The sequence below is a fragment of the Zootermopsis nevadensis genome, unplaced genomic scaffold (assembly GCF_977971745.1).
Source record: "Zootermopsis nevadensis isolate Lab colony 2312 unplaced genomic scaffold, Znev_1.0 Znev_ptg000004l, whole genome shotgun sequence".
NCBI classification, from domain to species: Eukaryota; Metazoa; Arthropoda; class Insecta; order Blattodea; family Termopsidae; genus Zootermopsis; species Zootermopsis nevadensis.
Window position 1 is genome coordinate 1,367,821 of NW_028259136.1, and position 27,784 is coordinate 1,395,604.

The following is a 27,784-nucleotide window of genomic DNA, read 5'->3' on the forward strand; positions in this document are numbered from 1 at the left end:
TATAATTCACAATAAACTCTGAGGAAATACAGACTTGAGTTCTGAATATAATTCATATAGCAGTGTATGATAAAGACTGTTGCCTACCGTAACGTTACAGAATGGCATGAGTGAAAATAACTTCTGGTTAAAATAATCTCTCCCCTTGACACGACACATGCAAATTGCACAATTTCATTTACAACTACATACTTAAATCCCAAGTGGGTAAAATGGAAATTCTGCACAGCAAAACAGTATTTCTTTCTCTTCCCTTCACACAGGTATAAATATACCTGAACGCACACATGCACCAAGTGTGTGGACTGTCATGCATTCTTTGCACAAAATAAAAGTAATATGTATTATGAGATTGTGTCCATTACATCTCTGAAATACTTATCATATGTTTATGAAGTCTGATACTGAAGGTTTTCAGTAAGTGAAGTAAATATTAGTTCCTCCTATCAGGCAAACACAAAACCTGCTTTACACGAAAATAAAATGAAACTGTGCCTTCTCAGAAACGCCCTACCCTACAAAAATACATAATGTAAAATACAGAGCTCATTAGGAACTAAAACTTTTAATAAATAGAAAACCGTCAAAATGGTGAATAATGGAATAGAAGCAAACATAATGTGTCTCTAGGCAGTGTGAATAGTTTCTCCACAGTCCATTTGTATCTGTCAAAAATACCATGAGCATTCATTTGTTTTCTGCTTGTTAGAAAAGAAAATATATATCCGAATACCAAATAGTATAACTAAAGTTCTTGAGGGAAAATTACTGAAGATAATTTGATTCAACATACAGCTGTTCCATAAGCTTGGATCCATATATTTATTTGGCAAAATATGGAGAAATGAAAAGATGTCAGATTTGTTGTAAATCATGTGTTTACAATTTCAAGTGTTTGAATTTTTTATCTATGATAAATTATGGCGCTACACTCTTTACAACAATAGTAAACAAAATGTTATGGTGATGTTGTGACATTGACATGCCACCAAAAGAAGAAACATCAATGAAGGAAATATAGGTATTACAGGATACAAAAACCAAACAAAATCAGGAAAACAATAATGACTAGCAAATTGCCACATCAATGAGGCAACATAACCATAACTAATTATTGATGATGTAAAGAGTGTAGCATCATAATAGCTCATCCAAGGTGAATATTCCAACACTTCAGACTGGAACCACATAGGCTGCAAATTTTTCTCACTTTAATTTTTTCATATTTTGCCAAAATAACAGTTCAACGGCATCAGACTTACAGGACAATGCACATATATTATACTCAGCAAAGAATTAAATGCCGCACTGTATGACGACATAACTACAAAATAAAGATCCCTGAAGTAAAGGAGAAATCAGTGACATTACACATTTAACAATACAAAGAAATGCAAGTGAACTGTCCTGCTGCAAGAACTCTGTCAGTAATAAATTAATATAAAGGCCAGTCAAGGTATGCAACATTTCAAAGAATGTATATGGAAAATGTATGTACTCCAAGATAAAGTACAACTGTCCACTAGTCTTATCATCAGACTGGCATTTGTTATTTCTCCATACAAGCCTCTGGGACAGGAATGAAATGAAGTATAAGCTCATTTCCCATCCATTCCACCCCCTTCTACAACACATACTTTTAATTATCCATGTGTGTCACAGGCTGCTTAAAAGCTTTGGGTACTAACATTTACATAAGCCTTTTAGTTAGAAAGGCTGAAAAAAATTACATGCACAAGACATTCATACATTTTTAATTCTAAAAAAATTAAGAATAAAGGTTACACATTGTTTAGATAAAATTAATAATAATGTGAATGCATGTGTGATAAGTTCATGAACACCTTTAGTTTGTCTAGTCATGTAGTAATAAGGTACTCTTTATATACTATCCTACCTATTTGCACCAACTATTAATACATTATCAGTGACCAAATGAGCTACAAACAGCATTAAAATTTTGGACTGCTTCTGTGCTCTTGGTACATAACTTTTGCATGCCACACCTGTTTTATAGCCCAACTACCTAATGACTGTGAAAACAATGTAATTAAACTTTCTGATGATGTTCAGAGCAATATTCCATAAAACTTTACTCTGATAGTCATAAAATAACCACAATTTCACAATCCTAAAATTGGGAAATATAGAGACATGAATCAAAATTATTATGCCAAATATAATTTCAAATGCATATTCTTATTATGCAAGCTTACTTACTCCTGTCTGTAACAGATGTGGCTTCCAATGCTTAACACTTCATTTTCCAGGCCTGAATTACACTAGTGCTCTCACAGATTCAAGTGCTGGTGCAAATCTGTAAGTGCCCACCACTCACAATTTAACCGCATCTGAACTGTCCATAAGGTATACATGACAGATAATTCAATACATATTTAAAAATCATAAACAGAAGTCACAGAAATTCTTAATATAAGAAAATAAGAAAGATAATCAAAAACAAAATATGTTTTGCTGTTTGTTGCAACTTCATCATTGGCCCAGTTATGATTGTGAGTAGTGGGAAAGATAACTGGATCATTAGCTTTGGGCTGTACAACTAAGAATTACCTGATGTTTTAAAAAGATGGACTGTTATTTCATTTTTCCTCTCTGCATGGGTTTGTCCTTCAATGGAATATTGCTGCCATCTCAGATAAATGCCCTCTCCATTTCAAGTTCCAGACTGACCACCAATTGTACAACTCCAGCCATGATGCTACTTCCAGCGCCTCTCAGTCGCATGATTATCACACACTACGGAACTGCTAGGGTCAACTTGACACCTCCCGCAAAAGTAACTACCCTTTTCCTCAATAACACTCACATACATACAAACAGTAGCATGTGGAGGACACAAAAAATAGTACAGCAATTCTAACAGCTAAACATTACTAACTTGATTAATTATAAACTGCAAGTTTCACTTGATCATATAGCCACACTTCCCCCTGCAGTGCATAAAGTAACCAACAAAAATTAAACATTTTTATTAAGAACCAGACCATGTAAAAAATCAAAACTAAACAATATAGGGACATAGTTTCATATCTTAACCTATCATTACATACAGTGAAACACATGAATTAAAGTCATTACATACTTATGGATAGGGGAAGCAAATATGGCAGACGGTAGCAGCATTTATAATGAAATACACTTGCACTCCTAATAGTTTCTATCATCTTCACTTCAACAAAGAAATTAAGAGACAAAATATGAGACATGCAAGGAGACAAATAAGAGTTATTCCATTTCCGCAAATTGTCCAAATTTAACTCACTTAGCCCTCAAATATTCTCTAACATTACACAATACACGTAAAATCTGTGGATGTTCATATTTGCGCTAAACTGGATAGGGGGCATTTCACATTTTGTGTTTTGGTCAACCAACCACAGTGAAGATGAAATTATCTGAAAGGAAATGCAAAACACACAACATATATGTAAAATTCCTATCATGTACACTTGATTGTTCTGAAAATGAAGAAAGTTCATTAGTAGAAAAATGTTCAGTGTATTTTATACTGGGTGAAGCTAAAGACTGAAACAGGATGATGATCCTACTTCATAATGGATGATTTCAACATACAAGTTTTATAACTTTCAACACTGTAGCAGAAATAAATTAGTATGCCCACTGCAAAAATACAAACACTATGCATAAGATATACATACTATGTAGAGCATACAAAAAAATGTGCTATAAATAATATGTAAGCAACTCGGTCTTCACAGAACTAGTAAATTAAATTCTTCACTCAGCTGCACACATATGCAAACATATTATAAGTATGTTCTTATGAACAGAACCTCCTCATTACAATTATTATTAATACTATTATTAAATTCAACCATCCATTACAAATAGAACCATCTCTCGAACCTACCTGTTCACCAATCCCATACTCACCAACTTGATCGTTGCTCCTAATACAGATTAGGGAGCCAAGCAAATCACCTGGTGATTTGTTCTAGTGCATTTCCAAGAGAGTGATGGTGTAAGTTTGAATGTCCCCACATACCCAACTCGACCAACCTTGGCTTGCTAGATTTTCTGGAGCAGGGGACACAGCAAGCATACAAGAACACAATGGAGGAAACTGTATCGCTAGGGAGGTACAAGTAACATCTGAGCAATATGGATGTGCAAGTAAATGTGGTATGCATGTACATAAGTCATGTAGATAAAAGGGAAACTGAATATGAACCTTCATTCTGAAAGACAGTATTTCACTAAAGCTAGATATTATCTGTAATTACTTTACACAGTTCTCAATTTTGTGTTTGAAAAGATATAAATGCAAAAATAAAACCCCGATGTCCACTTACGCAAATACATAGCCAAGTGTGCTACCCATGAATGTCAAATTTCCAATGCCTGAATCACAAAATACTTTTACTACATAGCCTGCATAACTTCAGCACTCCAAAATTGGCATAAGCACATTTATAATCACAAGACAAACAAATGAAGTGAAATGAAATAACCTTGTGTTTTACCTGCAAAAATGAAGAATAATGTTATATTCTGTAGAAATTTGTTGCAAAAGGCATAAATCAAAGTTTCTTAAATAATGCATACATATGAGGAAAGTCATTGAAAACTAACACAATATAAAACTAGTTCATAATTTAACTGCACATTTCTATGCCCTGAAAACAATAGTGCTCCAAACTGGGCCCAGTAGCAGTATTCATGGGGCAAACAGTTTTTAAAAAAAGCCTCATATGATGCCATTAACTATTCTCATACTGAGACAAATATAATGATCATGTTTTGGAGAATGCGTACTGCCTCTATCATCAGAGTGATTAATAACCCTTGCACAAAGAGGTGGGTTGATGATAAAGGAGCAGTCAGATAAGGCAGAAGCTTGGCAAGACCAACAAATGATAAGGGAGGGGGCCAATGTTTTCCCACTTTATTTTCAATTCCTCTGTTTTCTGCAATCTTCACTGCTGGTCCCCTACCAAACCAGATAAAAAACTATTTCATCCATTCCTCTCATATTGGGCTTTTATTAGTATTCCCTGGCATCCATTTATTTAGTTTTATATCACTTTACTATTTACCCTAGAGTTTACCTTCTTTCCATCCTTTCACATCATCTTCCTCTTTCCCAATTATTTTACTTTACATTTCACTTCACTTCTTCAGTGACCTTCACTACTGGTTCCCTCTCAACCTTGACAAGGGTCATTTCTTCCCTTCCTAAAACATAAGACCTTATTTGTGCCCCCCCCCCCCCAACCATATGAATTTATTTAGTTGTACATCATATTACTGTCTACTTCTCCTTCCTCCCATTTTAATCTGTTTTCTGCAATCTTCACTGCTGGTTACAGTGGTCCTGACAGGGCTAAATTTATTCACTTCCTTGCATATTGGACCTACACCTGTCTTCTCCCAGTATTCAGTTTTTAGATGTATAATACTTATTTCTATTTGTTCCGTAGTTCCCTTCTATTTTATTTCCTTAACTTTGTTCTTTCCTACACTCATTCCACGTCCCTCCTCAGTCAGGCTGTGATCGCCCAATTAATTTACAATCTCCCTTGCTTTGACTGTCCTCATCACAATCTTTCCCCCCCCCCCTCCTCAACCCTCTGGTCCATTCAAGCTTCTCTGTCCAACCTGCTCCTGTAACTTAAACCAATTTTGCATGTAACAATTACACATCACCCTAATTATAGAGCCAGTGACCATATCTGATATGCCAAATCTCTACCATGCTACATGGTGCAACATCCCATAAGACACTGATCTTCATACCTTAAATTTCATAAATGTAATATCATGCAAGGCCACAAAAATGTCTTTAGTAATTCTTTTAGTAATAGTGAATTAAAAATTACAAGTAAATAAAATGTCTAAAAAGTGACTTTCAGCAATGTTGAATTTATATACAGAAGTACAACACATGAATATGGGGGCAAATTCAGGTTGCAATGAAACCTGAAAGATGAAAATATATAAAATGAAGCAAGATAAACCAAACCCCTAGTGTGCTCTAAATGTGTTTTTAGAAAGTGTTCCCTGACACACCTCACCACCTCCTGTACCTCATGAACATAACTGCAATTTTGGTGGGTTAGGACAAAACACCCCCCCCCCCCCCCCAACAGCAAGACAAAAAATAAACCTGGCCAGCTTAAAAGTAAATTCTACACATCTACCTGACTGTCAACCTCATTTTAAAACAGGCTTATAATATCTAGGCACAAAGAAAAATAAATAGTACTTGTCAAAATAATTAAACAAATGTAATCATTCCCTCACAAAGTTTCATAATTCATTATCAAGGGGAGATGTGCCTATAAAGAACAATATCTTGGTACAAACAAAAAAAAAACCACTATTTCTTCCATTTGTGGAGCAAACCCAGCCATTAGTCAGTGCTGTGTTGGAGACAATCTCAAATAAAAAAGAAAAGGAAGAACAAAACATATAAGATTGTGAAATGGTTGAAAAGAACAAAACTTGAGGACACTGGGGGTATTTCAGTTATAACAGCGGAAGTGAATTTTAAAAATTTTGCAAGTGATGAAGTTATAAGACTACCACTTATTAAGAAATGGCAAAGCAGTTCAAATGTATAAAAATAATATCCACTTGACAAGACAAAGCCACAAAATAAAATACTTAAGACAATTTTAGACAATTCAAAACCATATACAGTACCATGGAAGTCCAATTCTATACAAAAATTATTATAAAAAAGCATGAAATGAAAACTATGTAGCAAGAATGAGAATTTCAGAATGTTTCCATATCTGTACACACGTTTTACATTTTAAATTAGGATCCTTCAATGAATTCACATCACATTTCTCTAGGAATGGTCTAAACATATTACAATGCAGTAGATTTAATGTAAATCAGCAGCCCCATTATTTATTGCAAAAAAACTAAAATCCATGTTTCAGTAAAATGTTCAAAATTAGTTGATCCTGAATCCCTCTGACCCTTGGTGAATTTATGTCAAGCATGCAAAATAAACATGTAGCAAATATATTTTATTGGTTCTAGTTACTTAAGGACCTTGGCCTCCTTACATATGGGAGGTTTCTTAATCTATTTACACATCTGGTAGGACTCCTTGGACGAGCGATCAGCCTGTTACAAGGCATCTACCTATACAGGACAGCACAATACAGAAAGCTGCAGACAAACATCCACTGAACCCACAGTCCCTATGTCCAATAAAGACCCACGCCCCACAACACATGGCCACTGATTGGCTTAGCAAACATCTACTGGAAGGTGAAGTAAGAAGCATTCACTGAGGTTCATTTAATGATGATGTCAGTAGTTCAGACTATAGAGCATCAAACAGGACTGATGCTTAATGGATTTGAAATAACATGATAGGAAGCTGTTATGGGAATACACGATGCAAACCACTACACAACAGGGCTGCCAACCAGACTTTTAACTGCAGGGTTAATGGTTTAGTGGTATGTTACTACAACCCACAGCCAGCTGGACTGAATGAGACAGTTGATAAAAGTAAAGGTACTATTCCAAAATTTGTCTGGACAGATTGAGGAAATTCAAATAAAAAGTTCTCTGGATGTTTTCCATCGTCTAATAAAATCATAAAATTACATGACTCTATCTCCATCTTCAGGTAGACCTACTCAGTTAGGCCCAGTCGATAGAGCTAATCCCTATCATTTCTCGTTGCTTTACATTAGAATCATGTTTCTAGCTTTTTTTATTATAAGCCAACTTGTTTAATAAAAACTTCCTTATACAAAATTTTATGGGGAAAACATGAAGTGAAGAGTCCACTTGGAAGACCTAGGCATTGGTGGAAGCATAACATTAAAATTAAATAAACAGGAAAAGAGAATGAAGACTAAATCTGACTCAGGATAGGGATCGCTGGCAGGATCTTTAGAACACAATAATGGAATCTGTGGTTCCATAAAAGACAGGCAATTTCTTGTGTGACTTAGTTTTCAAGACTCTGCTCCTTAGTCACAGACTGTGACATTAGCATTCAAATCTACTTCCTCCCATAAAAAAACTAAATGAGGGTTTCACATAGTACCCATCAAACAATTCAAATTACAAATCAAATACACACCACTCAATTACATGTGGTTACAGATCTAAGTTCAAATCAGATTAACTGAAGAAAACACTAAAGGAGCGAATACACTTGTATTTAAGTGACAACACAATCACATTAGTAAAACAGTAACTGCAATTACTAAGTAGAAAACCAATTTTATGGGCACTGATTATGGACAGCTCATCCACCAGGACCAGTAGATTTCTGCTGAAAATCATCAAACAAGGCACTTGACACAACTCCACAGAAATATATTGCAAAGTTCAATACTTCTGTCCATGCAACATAATTACCCATGTCAGAGCAAAGCAAGTATGCAACCATGTGACAACTAGTATGCAATCCTGTGTAAAAAGTATAAAACAATAACATACGCAGCTTCAGTTTTCTGCAACAAATGCACCCGCTCACAAAGGATGACTGATCACAACCCAACCCACAAACTGCAACATCTAAGACTTACAGACATGACCACCCAGATACTCAAAGTATAACCTACTGAGAGGTCATGCACTTTGTATGACACAACACTGTATATGGCAGACATGGGAAAATACATTTGGGTTTTTAGCAACTTTTCTACAGTATTTAGCTTCGGATGAACACATTTTACATACTAAAGTGTGGACAAAACAATTACCTACAGACAGCATAACCTTGTTCATAAACACCCCATTCTTGTTTAAAAGATTTTCAGCGCTAAGAACATGAAAATCACATGAAGAATACAATGCAGGATATATAAGTGTAACCATGTAAAGTAAAAAGTATTCAAAACAGAAGCTCAACAGAACCAATTCAAAGTATACAGATAGTTTGACATAAAGCATATTATGCATCAAATAAGAATTCTTTAAATAGAACACAGCAAGATTCATTTTCTAGTGTTAAGATAAATAAAGGTATCCCTGTGCTTAAATGTGATGCCATAATTATGCTCAATTAAGCACACCACCATAAAATCATTTGATAGAATCAAAATGTAGCTACACACATTCTAAGCCTTGGCGCTAAATGGAGACAAGCAATCAGCTTCATAGACTGGCTGCTTGAACACCAGGAAAAATGCCTGATGTACCTATGGGATAGGATACCGGGGTCAACTGGAAGAAAGTCAGGACACTGCGGGGGGAAAAAAGAAAAATCCCTGATCCTGCTGCCCCAGCCATCCAGCACATAGCCAGTCACTTTTCTGATTGAGTTAACCCAGATCCTTATTTCCAACATATATCACTGGGACCTTGAGAATAAAACATGTTCAAATGAAGGAATTGTACATTGTTCATAAAACTGGAGTTCCACTAATTGCAGAAATGACAACTGTACATCTACATTAAAATAAAACACCTACTCATCAAGCCAATGACACTGCTTCCACCACCAAACACATTTCTTAAGGTAGGGTTAACCTACCCAACACCATCCTTCAACTTCTCTACTCTACAATTATACAGCTATAGCTCTGTGAAGCTTTGTTACTTACGACTACTATCCTCCTCTTCTCTGTTCAACAGATTGGCCATTCACTGATTATCTGGTCCACCGGGCTGCCCCCCATATCCACCATAGCTTGGGTAATTATATGGCTGTTGCTGTCCTGGCTGCTGAGGGGGTTGTGGACCACCTACAAAAGTAAAAAAAAAAAAAAAAAAAAAAAAAGTGATTAAAACAAAAGTGTTTCAAAATGTGAAATGTACATTCATTCAATATGCAGCCATCAGTTGATGCTAATTTGTAGTCAACTAGAAGTACAGCAACAAATTCAGAGGATATTTTATATGTCTAAAGTTCATAATTTTAAACTAAGATTATAACCAAATCAAATAGGAAATGGACAAGATGTTGAGGGAATAGGGCTGCAGATGATAACATTAATTATCACCTGTGAAGAACCCCCAATATTATTTTATGCCCAGTAGAAACCAGGAAGCCTATGTATTATCAGCCTCTAGCAAGCACCAGGCACACAATCTCATTCATAAATTCTCAATTTCGGTAAGTGAATTCAGATCCCACAAATCCTCTTTCAGTATACATACTTTCAATACAAGCTGTTAAATTCCATATATGCAGGAGAAAAAAATTCAGGCCTGTATTCCGCACCAATGGTTTCTGTTAGTACCTGTACTCCAATTTAATTTCCACATGCAAGTCATCCTTACAAGCACCACCTGGCTATGATGTAAACAACTGTACTGGCCACATAATACTCTAAGAACTCCAAAGATGCCTTTAAGTTTTAAATACATAATAACATATTTCAGAATACACAAGTTCCACACAAATACAGGACACATCTGTATTTCAGGAAATGAATATGGAACTGCACCAGTACTGAAGAAAAAACCCTGTGCATCCTGATATTTCAGTCTGTACCAAGGTCACTTTTGCAACAGTGCTCCATCACCATCATGGTTCAACATATACAAAAATGTCTGTATTTGTATTAAAGTTCAACTGACTGGGCTGATTTAAAAAATGTCATGCCTTTCCTACTGCACACAGAAGAGAAACAACTATGGCAGCACAGTGTGACAACATTCACTAGTTGAACATTTCCATCAACAGGTGAAACCAACATTCCCCCAAAAGCTTAGAATATGCAGTATTTTTAATCTGTTTTGCATAATTTAAGCAGAGGTTCAGGAAAACAGACACTTAGTCAACTTCTTCCTCATAAACCGAAAAAAAAAATGTTGACATCAGAGGACAGTCCATCTAGCACCAAATATGACTATAAGGGGTTAAAGAAATGGCACACTACTGCATCTATGGAGACATACCAACAGTATTATGGAATCCCTCTGGCTAGGTTATGCAAGTTAAACAACACCAGTAGCCCAGGGCAAACCACAGAATCAAATAAAGCCACATAGGATGAAAGTTCTGACACAGATAAGAATAGTTCTTAAAAGACTATGGAGTACAGAATATTAAATCCATCCTTACTTAGACCAACACTGACATCTTCACAGTAGTGAGAACCTCAAATCTCATAAAAGTTTTAGAATTTTACTACTACATAATCCGTTGTACCTGGGGCTCCTCCGTAGTAGCCAGCAGCAGCAGCTGCTTGGTAGCCATATGGCTGTCCATATGGTGGTTGCTGCTGCTGCGGTGTTCCTTGCCCTGGCTGCTGTGGTGCTCCACCAGGCTGCTGTTGCTGCTGCTGTGGCTGCTGTTGGGGTCCACCTGGAGCCCCTCCACCAGGCTGACCAGGCTAAAATAAGAAGCAGTATTAAGCTTATCAAACTAGTTGCATGTATTAACATTTCCCACATCAATACTTACACTCTGCAATCACTAATATGTCAAACCTTTAAGGGTAACTATCATGAACCATGACTTACATATAATGTACCAATATAGAAAAGTGTTCAACTAAACTTCTATATAAGATTTGAGGTTTTCACAGCGGTGAGTATGAAGATTTCCGTCTTCTGGGTTGTTGTGCTGTGTAGTCTGGTCGATGTTAACCACTACACAGCGCAACAACCCAGAAGACAGAAATCTTTAAACTGCTATACTAAAGATAATTATTGTATACAAACAAATCAGCTGTCTCATGAAAAAATGTGAGATAATTATCAGCCTTTATAGAATAATTCTCAACCCTCTTTGAAATCTCTTGTGTCTTGAATGGTAGATGAAATGCCCATAAAATATGGTGGAGTGGACCTAACACTGAATATGGACCTAAATACCAACAGGAAGCATCATTCTTGGGGGCTTCAAATATCTGGGACACCCACTCTGCAGGAGGTATAAACATCAATCAAAACTTGTCAGAAAGCCTGGAGGTGGCAGCCCTGTGTCAGACTACTGAGGCTTTAAACAGGCATCCACATTACAGACTTGTAGAATATTCTACCAAAATATGTTTCCTTGTCATGCTGACATAAACTGTCACATACAGAGTGCCAGGACTATATTAAACTTTGAAAACTGCAAACTCCTCCTAAATACACCAAGAAAAATAGACTAGAATGGTTTCTGAATAGGTTAATTTTATTAAATTTGGAAGGTGATCTTTGGCCTCAGTTGCTGTTTGCCCTAGCAATGCACAAGAAACACTTCAGTTAGCATTTTATTTGTATTCAAATCACCTTGCCAGCCTTCATCTGTGCCTCAATTGCCTCTGCCTCTTTCACTTTGCCTATAGACCGGTAATATTCTGCCCACTGAGCGCTGTAATCTGGTTGCCCATTTTGTGTTGCAGCACCTGGCTGTGGACCTGCCTGTTGGGGTGCAGGCTGTGCAGCTTGCTGAGGCTGCAGTCCCTACAACACACACAAGCCAAACTACAGTGAAACCTCTATCCATCTTTCCCCGATCTATCGTTTTCCCGGATGCGTCTGTTTTGTTCGGTCCCTGATATGTCCCATATAAAATAGTGTTACATTTTCTCCCTTCTATCGTTCCTCGAACTGAGGTCTTATCGCATCAATCGTTCAAAAATCTTAGTCCTGGCCCACAACTTTCCCGCATTGATCGTTTCTGAGAAATTATAACTAAATTTACGCAATGTTTTTAGAATTTAAAATGATCGCTTTAGAGATAAATTAATATCAAAAGACGCACAGCAAGCTTGCCACATGCACAACCAACACCATCGATGAGTCGTGTGACGATCACAAAAAGGTTCGGGAACGGTGAGGAGGGGGGAAAACGACGAATACAAGCCCAAAGCTGTGTCAAGTTTTGCCGAAGCACATGATGCACTGGTCCGCACAATATTTTTGAAGGTGATGAGGAAAACGTTCTGAACATGGAAAGGGCTCTGTTTCGCCTAAAACGTAAAGTTATCCATTAAAGACTCTTTTGACAAAAAGAAGTAAATTTGAAACAGGTTTTATGTGTATTGTTTTGTGTATGCAAAAGATAAAAATGCACTATTTTAATTTTTTCTCATTTTTAATGCTTTCCCGCAACTGTTTTTCCCCGTATTCATTGTTTTTATCCCCCCCCCCCCCCGGGTCAAAAACGATGCATCGAGGTTTCACTGCAATCGCAATTGAAGCATAACATTATTATATACAAATCTTCACACATAACAGGTAACTTCCCATCACCCTGTAAACCCTGACAAGTGAGGCATTAGAGATGTTTAATGTTACCTTTCTGATCCCCACCACATTAGCAAGGGATCCACTTCAGAGGCAAAACCACCCACCGGGTCAGAATCCAATTGAGGGGGACAACCCCAGGACAGCAGAGGATCTACCTTAAGGCTACCACTACCAATAGCTTCAGTTAACTACAGTTAAGTCTACAGTTGAATACAGCCTATAACAATAATTATTTAAAGTGCAGTTAACTTAATATGTTTTGGAAAATAATGATGTAATAATGAACGCATCAGTAACAACCTCATTCAAAAATGAAACTGCCAGTGATCTAGTAGTTTTGAATGTAGTTAATATGAACACTTAAAAGAAATAAATTTACTTAAAGAGCTATTTTCCTGAAAATACATATAAATTCTGATAACTGACCTTTCAGTTTTTATTTCATTTTATAATAAAAAATTGCTGACAGTAAATTTTAAAGAATGCAAAATTTTTGAAATTAAACAGCTGCAGTAACACATTTAAATGTCAAAGATTTTTAAAAACCAGCAATGGCAAGTACAACCTGGAAATACATCATACAAGTGGTTTACTGTCTGTGCTTAACTATATATCACAAGTGTTGATTCAAGTAGAGCTGGCATGGTTTGAAGTAGCCTCCAAAGCTGCTCCCTTCTTGGCATAATGCCATATTTCAACACAATATATGTTTAAATCTCCATTCAAAATTCCTCAGCAAAAAAATGAATCTTGATGCTACTAACGACAAAAACCTTACATGCTGGGAATTAACACACACACACACACACATATATATATATATATATATATATATATATATATACACACACACACACACACATGCACAAAATTTACCACCAGACATATTTTCAGCAATCAGTTTAGTTTTTATCATCCTTTCACAGTTTTACCACTTCTTTATAATGCCTATAGTAGACTACATGCATCAATAAGCACTTTCCAATAACATTCATAAACTCCTGTTCTCTACAATTCCTCAAGTAACCTGTCACACTGTACCTTGCTAGCCTTAGCTTGCTGTTCTATCATCTCTGCTTCTCTGTGCATCCCAAGTGAACGATAATACTCTGCCCATTGAATGCTATAATCCGGCTGTCCTGTTGCAGGGTTTACCTGGACTTGAGCACCAGCATCTGTGGGAGAAATATTTTGTGGTAATTTGGAAGACTTTGACTACACATACAAGCACCTAATAAGGAAAGGACAGCACAATCAGCAACACAGTTAACAAAACTTCCCATATCAGTGTGGTCCAGCTAGCAGCCCATGGGCAACATCTGGCCTAAGACCTCACAATGAGGACCACAAAATTATTTGTTGATGAGTCATCAGTTACAAGCTCATTTAGTTTTAATCCAAAATATTTTTAAAAAAATCAATAGTTCTTATCTCAGCTGCTGTTGCTTTACATACAAGTGCCACATATGCTACTGACTTCACAACCACACCAAATAGACTGGTACTGGTGATACTGGCCACACTTACTTGGATCATTAGGATGTTGCTGGTTTTGCCACGGTTGGTAACCAGCACCCCAGCCCTGAGGAGCAAAATGCTGTGGTGGACCTTGCCTGTAATGCAAAGATTTCAGTAACTACAATTTTAAGTGAAGGGAATATATTTCAAATACAAGGCAACAACGCTGTCAACATCTGAATGAAAGATATATTTCTTCTATTAAAACACTTGTACTACAGTCTTCTGAACAAAACTTGCAAGTTTGTGGTTATTGGCAAGGAAAATTTTAAGCCCAATAACATGTAATTATAATGCCTAAACTTGAACAATTTTCTCATTAAATTCAAATAAATATAACAAAAGCTCTGTACAAGCATGTACACTAAAGGCCTGTGACTGGTTGGTTCATCGTGCCAATAATATATGTTGCAAAAAGGGATTTCTGGCATATAATGACAAATTCAGAGCTACCCAGCTACATGTGCAGAAAAGAACACAACAGTTAAGTTCATCAAAAGATTCTTACCCTCCAGGAGGACCTTGACCTCCAATAGGATACTGTGTAGGTGGCGCTCCACCAGGTCCAGGAGGCTGCAATAAACATCAGAAATTAGTCTAATCCTGTTTGTCTGCACACAAATTCATGTGTACTCTGTAATATATGGTATGGAAGTAATACATAACATTCTCCCTTATGTGGCAACATGACAAATACCTCATAAATATATCATGCGAGTCAGTTCTTTTTGAGAATTCACGTTTTTCCAATGATCAGTTTTGTGAAGAATTGTATATTTAGCTGGGTAAAAATAAAATGAACTCATTAAATCAGCATATAGCATACTGGAAGGAACTTTTAAAATGATTTTCCTAATGAGTAAATACTGTTTTTTTTAAATATCATAATTCAATGATACAAGAAGCTGGCACTAACCTTCAAGCTTGGCAAGGGAAAAGGATGGAAGGGGAGATAACAAATGGTTACAAGACCTGCAAACATCGAGCCATGAAAGATGTGTGGAGTATTACAATAGTGAGCCTAGCCCATGTTTTCAGGTATGATTCAGGATGTAAAATGATTCCAGCAAATGACAACCGAATGTTCCAAATATACATGAATGCACATATATGAATATCAAATAGTTGTGCAATTCCTAAACATTCTTTCAAAAGTGGATACAAGCTCAACAAAACTGTTTGTCTTGGATGAATGAATCACATTTATGTCAAACTTTTGTTACATTCATTCACTGGGCTAGAATATATAGTATTTAATGCAAAGACCATAAAGTATATTACAAACCAGTCCAATTTTTTCACTTATTATCCTCTTTGCTTGTTCTATCTGGTCTGGAGATCCTCGGATTACAAATACTTTCTCCGCAGGATTTGGAGGTGGTCTCCGATCCAACTCACAGTGTGCACCAGTCTGCTGATTAATTTGTTTGATTGTCTCACCTCCTACACAATTAAAGAATATAGTAAAAACCTCATTATATCCCATTTCTTAATGGAAGAAGACAATTCTGAACACATTATTATAGAACATGTTACAATATATATGTAAATTATTCGTTTTTTCAAAAAGTACATCACTCACACAGACATTCTTACACTAGGGGCAAAAGAAGAACTCTCTCCCCTCAATTTTGATTTGTAAATACAAACGTGTTCAGTGAATGTCATTAGTATGCTACAAAAGTCAAACTGTAATGCAACATACACTATTGTACACTCTGGTAAAGTCGTTTGTTATACTTCATACCATCTATCCTGGGAGAATTTTACAGTATGAAGCTTACATATACTTCAAACAGATCCAAAAGACTTAGTTTGCACAAGTGCCATTAGCTTAGTAGTCATGGTTCTATGAGGAACAATATTTGTCTACAAGAGGAATGTCTGACATTTTATTCAACACTATTAGGACCACCTACCTACAATCAATCAATACATAAAAATTGTTAGTGGTAAAATATATAACCATGGTTTTCTGGGTTGTAGCACATGTAGTCTGGTAGAAGCTTACCAACATTTCAGAGGTCCTTGTTGCCTTCATCATCACGACAATGATGGAGGCAGCAAGGACTTCAGCAATGTTGGTAAACTTCTACCAGACTATGTGGTACTACAACTCAGTAGACATCATCTTTGGACCCGCCGCCATGACAACCTAAAATCCTACTGTGGTTATGAAGTAATGTTTTTCAACACATTTTTAATTAAAACAGTTGTCACACAAGCAGAAGACATCAACCTTAACTGTTTGCAAACAAAAACCTTTCAGAAATATTCCTAAACCGCTGGTATGCAAGATTTTGTAATTCTGCTCACTAAGTTCATCTTCATAGCGATTAATTACAAAATTATATATAATAGACCCTACGACATGGCAATATTCTTCCCACACTGTACCCACTCTAAGATAAAATTTGGAAGACCCCAACTTTCACAGTGAACAAAATTTTGTCTTTAGAAACAATGCAAGAAATTAAAGGTATATCTGATGACACCACCATTGGCACAATACAGCAATTCTGACAAGCTCAGCATGTAGCAAACTCAATTAATTATGATACAAATAAATTGCAATAATCTTTCAATATATGAACAGCAGAAAAGGGGCCAGAGATACTTTTGTCATAATCACATGAGGAAATCTTTACAAGTCATTTACAATCATCAATGACAATTCCAAAGGAATCAAACAAAACATACGGCAAAAAAGCAACAAGCAAATAAGTTTAATTTAAATGTAACAATGGTATGAGAGCTGAAATGTGAACACAATAATAATAATTCTTGGCTAGCATTAACTGTATACCTCTTCCTATAACTATGCCACACTTTGCAGCTGGGATTGTAAACGAGGCTTCTTGTTTGTCCATCTGACCACCACCTTGCTGCATACCACCCGGTCGCCTGTCCCAGCCGCCGCCGCCGCCGCCACCACCACCGCCATTCCCGAACTCAGCACCACCACCACCACCTCTGTTACCCATACGGTCATATGGGGGTCCACCTGGCCCTCCTCGCCCTCTACCACGTCCAATCTCACTATCACGTCGCTGAAATTAAAAAGGCATAAAAAATCGCTACTCATCAAATAGATTTTCAGAAATGTAAAAACAGACATCATTCAACTTATTTATTAAAAATTAATCCTTTCGGTTACTATTTACTTTGCATGCCAAATGCATTTAAGCTTCATGAAGCCATCATCAGTGGCTATACATATATATTAAGTTCAATATAAGACAAAAGGATACATTAACTCACAAAAACCTTACATCATTATCAGATGACAATCACACAAATATTAAAACCTAACATTAAGTGTTTAAGATAAAAAATAAATGCATTAAGATTGTTTTCCATTGCATAATAAAAAAACTCACAAGTACACTATCGATAAGCTCTTCTATCCTTCGCCTTGCTTGATCAACTTGACTGGGCTTCCCGGTGAGCAGACATCTTCTCTCGCCAGGACCATCATCACGTCCTTGTTGAAACTGGACACGAGCACCAGTCTCATTCTGTATCTTCTTTATCATATCACCACCTTTGCCAATAACAACACCAACAGCAGCTCTTGGAACAGCCACCTTAATAGAAAATTCAAATCATGTAACACCTATGACCCTAACCCGAATTATCATCTGCATGAACAATATATGCAATTCAACAAAACCTACTGAAAGCAGCTTAGACGACACATCTCTACATAAAATCAATATGAAAACACTGCCTTCTTACATTGCTAACAAAAATGTGATCTAATTTTTTCTCCCCTACATACTGCTCAAAAAAGACAAAAACTTAATGAAACCATACCTTGGAAACTGCATGTTTTGTCTTGAACACTAACAAACTTACACAGCACTCAGGTACATATTCATGCTACATTCCTAATACAAACACAAACTTTTATTTATTCATTACATGTAACTTTTTCCCTACACACCTCAACAGAGTCGCCACCTCCCCCACCGCCTCCGCCTCCACCTCCAGAGCCACCATACTCATCATAGTTGTGGTTCCCACCGCCACCACCGCCGCCGCCGCCACCACCACCTCGCTGGCCACCACCCCCTCGATTGTACGCCTGCTGAAAAAGATCAAAATCATCCATGTACAAACAAAAATGACTTACACTATGAATGTCCTACATGGAATTTTAGTAAAAATTCTACTTTAAAAATTTACCACATCATGTAGAATTCAAACTCACCTGCATTTCCTTCTCAGCAATCAAGTCATAAACCAACTGTTTTGCATACTGTAAAAAATTAGAATAAAAATATTAAATGTTAATAACTGACCAACAGAACAATTCCGAAACAATAAATTAACATCCCATTTCCAAATTTTAAATTATTACAGCTCATGGTCTGCGTCACTACAGCTACCGAGTCTCTTTCATCTATGTCCTATGAGCATTTAAACATGCTTTCCATACCATGTTGAGTGCAATTTAAACTAGAACACAAAGGGTAACATTTTAGCACTACTTCTGCAACAAACAAAATATGACGACCTTGTTAAGGGTATATGCAATTGGTGAACAACAATATTCAATAGTAAAGATGAAGCAAAGCAATACTTTCTAGTCACACTTGTTTACCAGAACGTTTAATAAAATTGCACGTAATTATACCTCCACTTTCTGTGGCTCTCCACTGATCCGAAGAGGCTTCTCTTGTTCTTGTGTTGGACCATCTTGAATTACAACCATCTTGGCTCCAGACTTCTCCTGCAGCTGCTTTATTGTCTCACCACCTTTCCCAATAATCAGACCAACCTTTGGTCCAGGTACCATGATCTCAACCTAAAACATACAAGAGTAGCTACAGATGGCATTCTTATTCTTACTACCATATCAGAACAATGTGCCATGAATCAACTTTAGACACAGAGCAAAATGCCTATCATTTTGTACAGTTTATGCAAAGAACTTGTACACAGGTGATAACCTGCATATTCAGTTATGTCAACGAATCAAAAATTTGGTACTGGAAACTATTCTATATGCTAACAGGTTAATTTTTCTTATTTACTAAAGCCAAAATCAAAGCCTGTTGAGCTCTGGGAGGGGCCTCATTGTACACAATATTTTTGCACAGCATAAAACATAAGACGTAATTATGATCTTAAGCTTTTAACTGTTAATGTTTCAATATGGTAAACATTCATCAATGTACAAATACAAATAATTTTCATTATACGGCATGAATAACTCTGTAACAATAGACTGTATACATTTGTTAATGACTAATTGATTAAGTTTCACCACTAATTCTGTAAACAGTTCCTTCATGCTGTACAGAAAATGTAACCTTTTCAAAAGTACTGAAGAACAGTTTGGGACACCAATGATCAGCATAATTCAAGCAGCAGTAACAGCATACCAGTAATTGTGACCAAATATTTATTTGTTTGTGTTACTGTAGTTTTATCACAAATCACGTATTTGAACAGAGTTCTACAGTCAGACAAATGTAAATTCTTTTTGTCTATAGTATTAGTTTCATGAAAATAATACTTTCTTTCATAAAAATGCTTGGCATCCCAAGGTTGTACTCACATGAGCATGGTTAACTGGACCACCTCCCATATTCATATCACCCATGCTAGATCCAGTGCCTTCAGTCCGACTGCGCTGCTGCACAATGTTCATGATCAGCTCTTTTGCTCGACTAAGAGAAGAAAATAATATTAAACTTCAAATGTCAAATACAGCAACTAAATCAAGACATCAACAACACACAAAAATTGACAGTGGAACCACAGTTAGAGAATCTTACGTAAATATGTTTTTGTATTTAAATTATATTTAGGCAATAAATACAATGAAAGGAAGATTATATATTAGCTTTATTCTAAATATTCCCTTTATACATGCTTTACAATTGAGTAAATAGTTTGATTAAGATATTGTTTGTACTTGCTAATGATGTGGAAGCAATAACTTGCAATAATTGCTTCTTGCGATTTCTATATTCCCTCATACGTTCAGCATTAGTTTTTGGGAACTTCAGGTTCATTACTTAATACTTCTATTTAATTTTTTTTACGTTTTCTGTATTATCTCATATTCTGCATTATGGACTATTTTAGCTTCTATGTCATCCATCTGGTTATCTCTACATAGTACGACGCAACACACAAAGGCAGCAGTAGTGTGAAGTGCGATCCGCCTTTATACCTTACTTCAAACTTTGTTCAATTGTGAGAGACCACGATGTCCACCGTCAATGATCAATTTAATCAAAACTAAAATGGAGAGAATGGAGGGCAGTATCACAGATTCCTTAATAATTCTTATATAATTGAAGTACTTGTGATATTCCAAAACGTTTTTAACAGCATAATATTATCTATTTTACGACGCACTTCTTCTACAAGCGATTCACAGCTCAGCTTTTTCCGCAATAACGGAAGCGGATTGTTGACGGCAGTAATGTAACACAACAATGCCGAGTAAACAGATGACACAACAATTAGTTGCTTAGGTAACATAACAATGCACGCAGGAGTTCATATAAAAGCTGACCATTGTTGTTGGTCCATATTTACACATTGTTGATATGGATCTTACACAACTTCATTACGCTTTTTTGTCGAATAACCCTTCCGTATAGACGTATTTACGTCTAAAATAAAGCTTCTACGTATAATACAGTACTTATGAAGATGGTGGCATGCCTACAAATTTAGAATAAAATGCACTTTTACATGTGGATGAAATTACTAATACAGTTCAGATGGAGAGTTCTGATGCGATTGTATTACTGTCCATGAACCCACAAAATTAGGGAGTTATAACAGAGATGATATTGCAAAGAGGTGGGAATGACACATTATATAGATTTAGAAAGAACTTCTGGTTAACATGGGAAATGTTCTGTGGTGTTTGTAAACTGCTCATGGTACAGATGTCAAAGTGTTTCAAAATTCTTCTGATACAGCTATCAAACAAACTGTAGAAGAAGCTAACAAATAACTAAAAAAATATCTTACTTGATTGCTTCCCGTGACCCAGTAAGTGTACAACTCCTGTCTGGCAACCCAGCACTATCTGGTGCCATCTGGATCTTGCATCCAGACTCGTTCTGAAGCCGGCTAATCTGTTCACCACCTCGACCAATAACTGTGGAAATATAGAATACATGATTAAGATTTTATAGAATCTTACCGCTTACCACAAAACAACAAAGTCCCTTGGAACTACTATACATTGAAAACTGAATGTGAAACAGAAAACTTATACTTATACTATTATTTCAATGGCATTTCAATAATTTATACAGTTTATAACAGGGTTGAAATTTATTGAACTTATTAATATTATGGTCCTTAGACTCACATATTACATTATAATACTAATTTACCAAATGTTCTTCCTTGCCACTTTGCATTTTTAAGAGACAATCTTGCAGTTAAAACGCCCTTAGACTTCGGCAAACCGAAAGGTAATTTGGAGGAAAAGGTACAGCTCCTACTCATTCTCAACCTCAGCACTAGACAGAGGTGAATGGTCAGCATCACGCTTCTGCCACTCTTTACCCCCAGGGAAAGGACCCCAGTACCCATTGGACTAGAGGCTAGGTGGACCCCAAAGCCAGTCTGGATGAAGAGGCTGGTGGAAAAAATCCCCTGTCTGTCGGGGATTCTAGTCCGTAGTCAGTCACTATACTGATTGAGCTACCCAGCTCTCCTTTGAGGGATAAATGGAACAAACATGGAATCATTTGCAAAACAAATAAAAAATTTACTTCCTGTTAAAACCAGAAATGTTACCTACTGGTGCCATATGCATGTACAAGGAATCTTACTTCTTATGGTACTCAAGGTCTTTTAATCTTCACTTTGCATAATAAACTACACTTCATTCATATACGAGGTGCGATCGGAAAGTTTCCAGACTGCGCGTATAAAAACCCGTACACTTATCTCAGGTATTAAATTCATCCATCGAAGATGGTCGTCCAGAACGCTCGTCATCATCGACAGAGGTTCGGCCATTTTTAAAACGTGAATGCCACACAAAAGTTTGTGCACGACCCATTGTGGACTCCCCAAATGCTTGCTTTAGCATTTCATAGGTTTCCGTAGCCGTTTTGGTGAGTCTTTGGCAAAATTTGATGCACACGCCATTCCGAAATCGCAGGAGGGTCGGTGTAATGCACTACCAAAACGCCCGTAACTAAGAAACAAATGCTAATTCGATGATGCTGGCTGGCACACTGATTCACTATGAATGTAGGCCGCACCCCCTAGCGGCAGAAGCTCGTACTACATCTGGTTCGCCCTCTATTGACACAGTCTGGAAACTTTCCGATCGCACCTCGTATTCCTTTTTCTTAATACATGTAATCACTCCCCTTATGCCACAAGTGTGAAGTTTACTTTGGTGTTTATGAAAGTGACAGCAGTTTTCTGCCTCATTCATATGAACGTTCCCAGAAAATACAGTATCCGATAATTTATGTCAGTCCCATTGATTTTCCTATAATTTCAATGGTATCAGTTCTCACAAAATGTCACGTCCTATGAATTCCTAATTTTTAAAGTTCAAAGTCAGTACAAGCAGTCCGTGTTCTAACCAGAACATGCTGTTTACTAATTTTTAATCCCTGTTGTTTCAGTGTCCTTAATTTAATACATGTATTGATTCCCTTCCTATGAACCAATCCTGTGTTTACTGTAATTAAGTTTAATATTGCTGGCCTACTTTTTATTAACTTTAAGTGCGCATTGTCCTTAAGAATGACTTTACCTGGTATTAATCATTCACTACACACCTTTCTAACCCAATCCATAAAAACAACACTTACTGCCTATTCATCCACAGCATTGTAATTATTTTATTTCCTTTAGAACACAAATACACACAATTTTCTTCTTTTGTTCCTGTACAGCATTACTAGTACTAATCCTACCAGACCACAGCTATCTGGTAAGCTGGCTAACATATCACTCCCATGTGATATACAATCTCTTTAGTCCAGGCATATAAATTCCACTCCCAAAATGCTAAAAAAATTACTCATACTTACTTAACCCAACCATCTTATCAGGGACACGAATATCTTCATTTTGAACTGCCCCGAGACCAGGGACGCCTACACCGACGCCCAGGCCCTGCAGGCCCGCTGCTGCTGCGGCCGCCACTCTGGCCGCCACCGCCGCTGCCTGAACGGCTGCTGCTGCTGCCGCTGCACTGTTTGTTCCAGGCGGAGATGTTGCCTGTTGCGCTCGCAACGCTGCCAGCTGAACTCCTGCTGGGTCATTCACTGCAGCCACCTTTTTTGGTTCTGGTTCTTTTCAGTGTAATCAGAATAATAAACAACTACAGATGGAAAGAATGATTTCCAAACTTCTTGAAATGTTTGAAGGTGTAAGGGCAAAAAGGATCCAACAATAAGTAGGGCTTATAGCTTCCAATTTCATCCAAATGGCAGATTACATCTACCTTATGTACATTTACCAAAAACAATGCTCTGAAATCCAATATAATTTCACTGCACAAACTTCTAAAAAGCCTTTTGCTAAACCAGAAGGAAAGCAGTAATAAGAATTAAAATAAATCACAAAGGCAAAATATTGCTAGTTTTCAACCACATTACTTGAAAATGTGTTCTTGTAAAAATTACTGTGCTTCTAAAACTGACTTTTTTAGCTCATATATCTTACAGTAATGCAATTCTCCTACAATATGACACCTTATCTAAGAACTACAGCTCTATACCCCCATTTTTATATATAGAAATTTGTACAGATATTTTCATACACCTTTCAAATCAACAGCATACAATTTATTCTTCTCTTGTTAGCTAGATCTTCATTTATATTAAACCATTTACTGCACAAAAATGTTTACCCATCTTCTTACTTCAAATAACAATCAAGTAGTAATGATGGTTCAGGAATCAAAGTTCAAAAATGTTTCATACATATGAACAAAAGCCATGGAAAAATCCACACACTATTTTACAATAAAATGTGTTGATAAAGATATATGAATGAAAACAGAAAGTAGCACAAGTTCAGATGGTAAATTATGGCATCAAGCAGAATGTAATCATGGCTTAATTTGATTACAACTTCAGCAAATATTTAGAGACAAAGAAAAACAAAACCTGAAGTCAAGACATTGATTTAACCCTGAAATCCCCAAAATACAAATCATAGTCATTTCTGCCAACCTATGTTCTGTAAACAAAGGTGTCACTGTATTTTGTTTGGCTTTACCTTAACATTATACAAAATTAAACTCCACAAGAACAATTATAAACAAATGTAATAGAATAAAAACAGGTAAAATAACATAAGCCAAGTCTCCAACATTACAAAATAGAACAAACCCTTAAATTACAATCATGTAATTCTGATACAAATGAAATGTTCAAACAACCACAAGCAAGCATGATGCATTTATCCACAGAATGTAATCCAATGCACTTTCATAACAATTCCTGCAGCCAAAACCATGTCATAAAGGAAAGGAAATTAATATACATGTTAGACACAAACATTTCTTCAATAATAAACCTTGTTCTATCATAAACATGACATGGGATATAACTCAGCTTTTCTAAGTTGAAGTATACCAAGCAGAACAACAAACAATTAAAAATCCTTTAAATATGATAGGCAAATTTGTGAAATTCATCAAACAAGCTTTAACTTTATAATAATTAAAAATCTCATATTTAAACTCATATCTAGATCACCATATAGAGCATATGATGCAATTCTTCAGTTCATAATATAGAATTCTCTCATGTTCAAATGTTAATTATATCGAGTAGGACCTTTCAAAAAATATTCAGAAACTTGAAAAACTTGACCCAATACAACACTAAAGCTAAGTAATGGAAAAAAGGGGACCTAGATTTTAATCAAAGTCGACATGAAAAGGGGCACAAACCAATTCCAAAAACAATTCAGTGCATCAAAGTAATATCAGGGACATTTCCACTAGTTTCTGTCAAAAAAATGGTCAATGCAATATCTGTTAACCGGAGACTTGGCCTGTGCATAAGTTTACCTGTCCAGTCCATACCTGACCCGTCTTCCAATGGGCGTTTCTGACCTGCACTCTCACTTGTACCAGTAGGGTTGATTTTAGCAGCAATCTACACCAAAACAAAGAAATTCCAGTACATAAATACTAAAAATATCAGTGATCACAATATACATGCACCACAGTTAAGAAGTCCTGATATCTATAATTTCAGTAATGACAGAATGTGTGTTTTCATCATGATTTGTTAGTACCTAAAATCAAAAAGTGCAGGTAGTACTAAAAAACTTAAATGATCATATCCCTGATAAATTTATGCAAATAAATGCATATATATGCATGCACATATCCCAAGAGGACCAAATTCTGTAAAGGCTAGGTATGGAAGAATTTTATTTTCAAATTAGACACATAACCTCAAGATCTTCACTCACTGAGGTTCCAGCAGTTTCCACACACTATACTAACAGAACTCGTAAAAACAAAATAATGTATTTTCTTGATTTCAAGACCCACTTTTTTACATGTAAATATGTATGAATTCAGGGTGCACATAAGATTCAAAAAAGCACCTTTCTTCCACAAAATCTATTACTAAATCAAGGGTGTTTTTTACAATACAATAGATGGTGTTTTAAATCGAGGAAACACAGAATTACACTTAATGATAAATAATATAGGGGTTTCACTGCAACCATATTAAAAATAGCATGTGTTTATAACTATCAGCTTCATTTTCAAAACAAAACTTTCAATTGTATACACATTTTATCAACATTTGAAATTTCATATTTTTCACAATGTGTGAACTATATCATTCACTCCCTGATATTAATGGCATATTTATAAATGCACACTTATATTCATTAAAATTCATCTAAGTTAGCATCACCAGAGGTACAATGAAACATTTCAGGTGACACATGGGAAAATAAGACAGTACACTAAAGACAGTTTTATACTTGTGCACATGTGAAGTAATGAATCTAGAAACACAAACCATATCAACACTGTTGATGACCTGTTGCTCAACTGAGTATCTTGTGTTCATGTGATAGGTTCAACTATGTGCATACAATTTCTGGTAACACGAGGAAAATTGTATTAATATTCTATAAGGGTCAACTGTGTGAAAAAATGTTCACTTATTAGTTGGCATAATAATAGCAATGAAAAGCTAAAACAAAGTTTGAATTGAAATCCGGGAACTTCTTTTGATACAAAGAAAACATACACACACACACACACTTGCTCAACAAGCGCCAAAATCTAACGCTCCCATTTAAATGGCCTTGACTTCCAATAGAAACAAATAACAATGCTACGTCAAAACTAGTTAATTTGTATTGTTCAAAATATTCGTCACAGGTTTCAGCCAAACTATATGAAACAAAGCACAATTGGCTCCACGCGGGCACAAAATCCCATGTACCACTTTTGAAGATATGTATAAACTGACGCACACATTAATTTGGACATAAAATTTCATTGTGAAAATTATTAAACTGGCTTCACAGGGTTATTAGTACCTTGGGGCATACTCCGTTCTATTCAATTTTATAATGCAAGCGAAAAAATGCGGTACTACCCGCGCTGCTACACAAAGACTGGCTCTCAGCGGCAATGGCGTGTACACCAAGGCCGGTCAAGAACATACAAAGCATTTATTAAGTACTGCTTGTTAATAGCCGCATTTCGGTATCGGATCATAATCAAACATACTTCCGAAAACGCTATCAACAGTCAACCTTAAATATACTTAGTAACTACACTACATAACAACACAATAATATAAAACGGAATGGCGCCAATTGACGTATGTACGCCGCCAAGGCCCTACCATACACGCTATACCGACGGTTCCAAATAACCCAAAGTTCCTTCCTATGAAAACTCAAATTAATTACAACTAATTACCTGTCTAGCACGCTGAAGGGCAGCTGCAAAAGCTGAACTTTGACTGAAATTCGTAGGCGGAGCAACCGCTGAATAATCACTCATGTTGAACCATGAAGCAAGAGTAGATAAAATGGCGCTTCCTTAGGTGACCGAAGAATTGTAATGTCTACCGCTACAAGCGCTTAAGTCTAGTTTCCGGGA

General features: G+C 36.3%; 1 protein-coding gene across 11 annotated transcripts; it reads right to left on the reverse strand.

Annotated features, from left to right (window-relative positions):
- Positions 1-1,737: 1,737 nt before the first annotated feature.
- On the reverse strand, positions 1,738-27,777 carry Psi (P-element somatic inhibitor). Of its 11 annotated transcripts, XR_015533644.1 has the most exons (19): positions 27,602-27,774; positions 25,709-25,796; positions 23,715-23,978; positions 21,676-21,805; positions 20,240-20,351; positions 19,313-19,483; positions 18,887-18,934; positions 18,620-18,763; positions 18,054-18,260; positions 17,480-17,723; positions 15,959-16,116; positions 15,182-15,246; positions 14,683-14,768; positions 14,197-14,330; positions 12,193-12,366; positions 11,123-11,306; positions 9,570-9,710; positions 3,916-4,059; positions 1,738-3,416 (listed from the first exon to the last, which is right to left on the reverse strand). XR_015533644.1 is itself a non-coding variant. In XM_087342816.1 (18 exons), exons 1-17 carry the CDS (start codon positions 27,683-27,685, stop codon positions 9,610-9,612), a joined length of 2,391 nt encoding a protein of 796 aa, XP_087198942.1. In that variant the 5' UTR covers positions 27,686-27,774; the 3' UTR covers positions 1,738-3,416; positions 9,570-9,609. The 11 variants fall into 11 exon arrangements, 9 of the variants coding, with proteins under 9 accessions (XP_087198942.1, XP_087198943.1, XP_087198939.1 ...); XR_015533645.1 differs by lacking the exon at positions 11,123-11,306 and having other exon boundaries at positions 27,602-27,777; XM_087342816.1 differs by lacking the exon at positions 3,916-4,059 and having other exon boundaries at positions 18,620-18,760.
- Between the last annotated feature and the right edge of the window lie 7 nt (positions 27,778-27,784).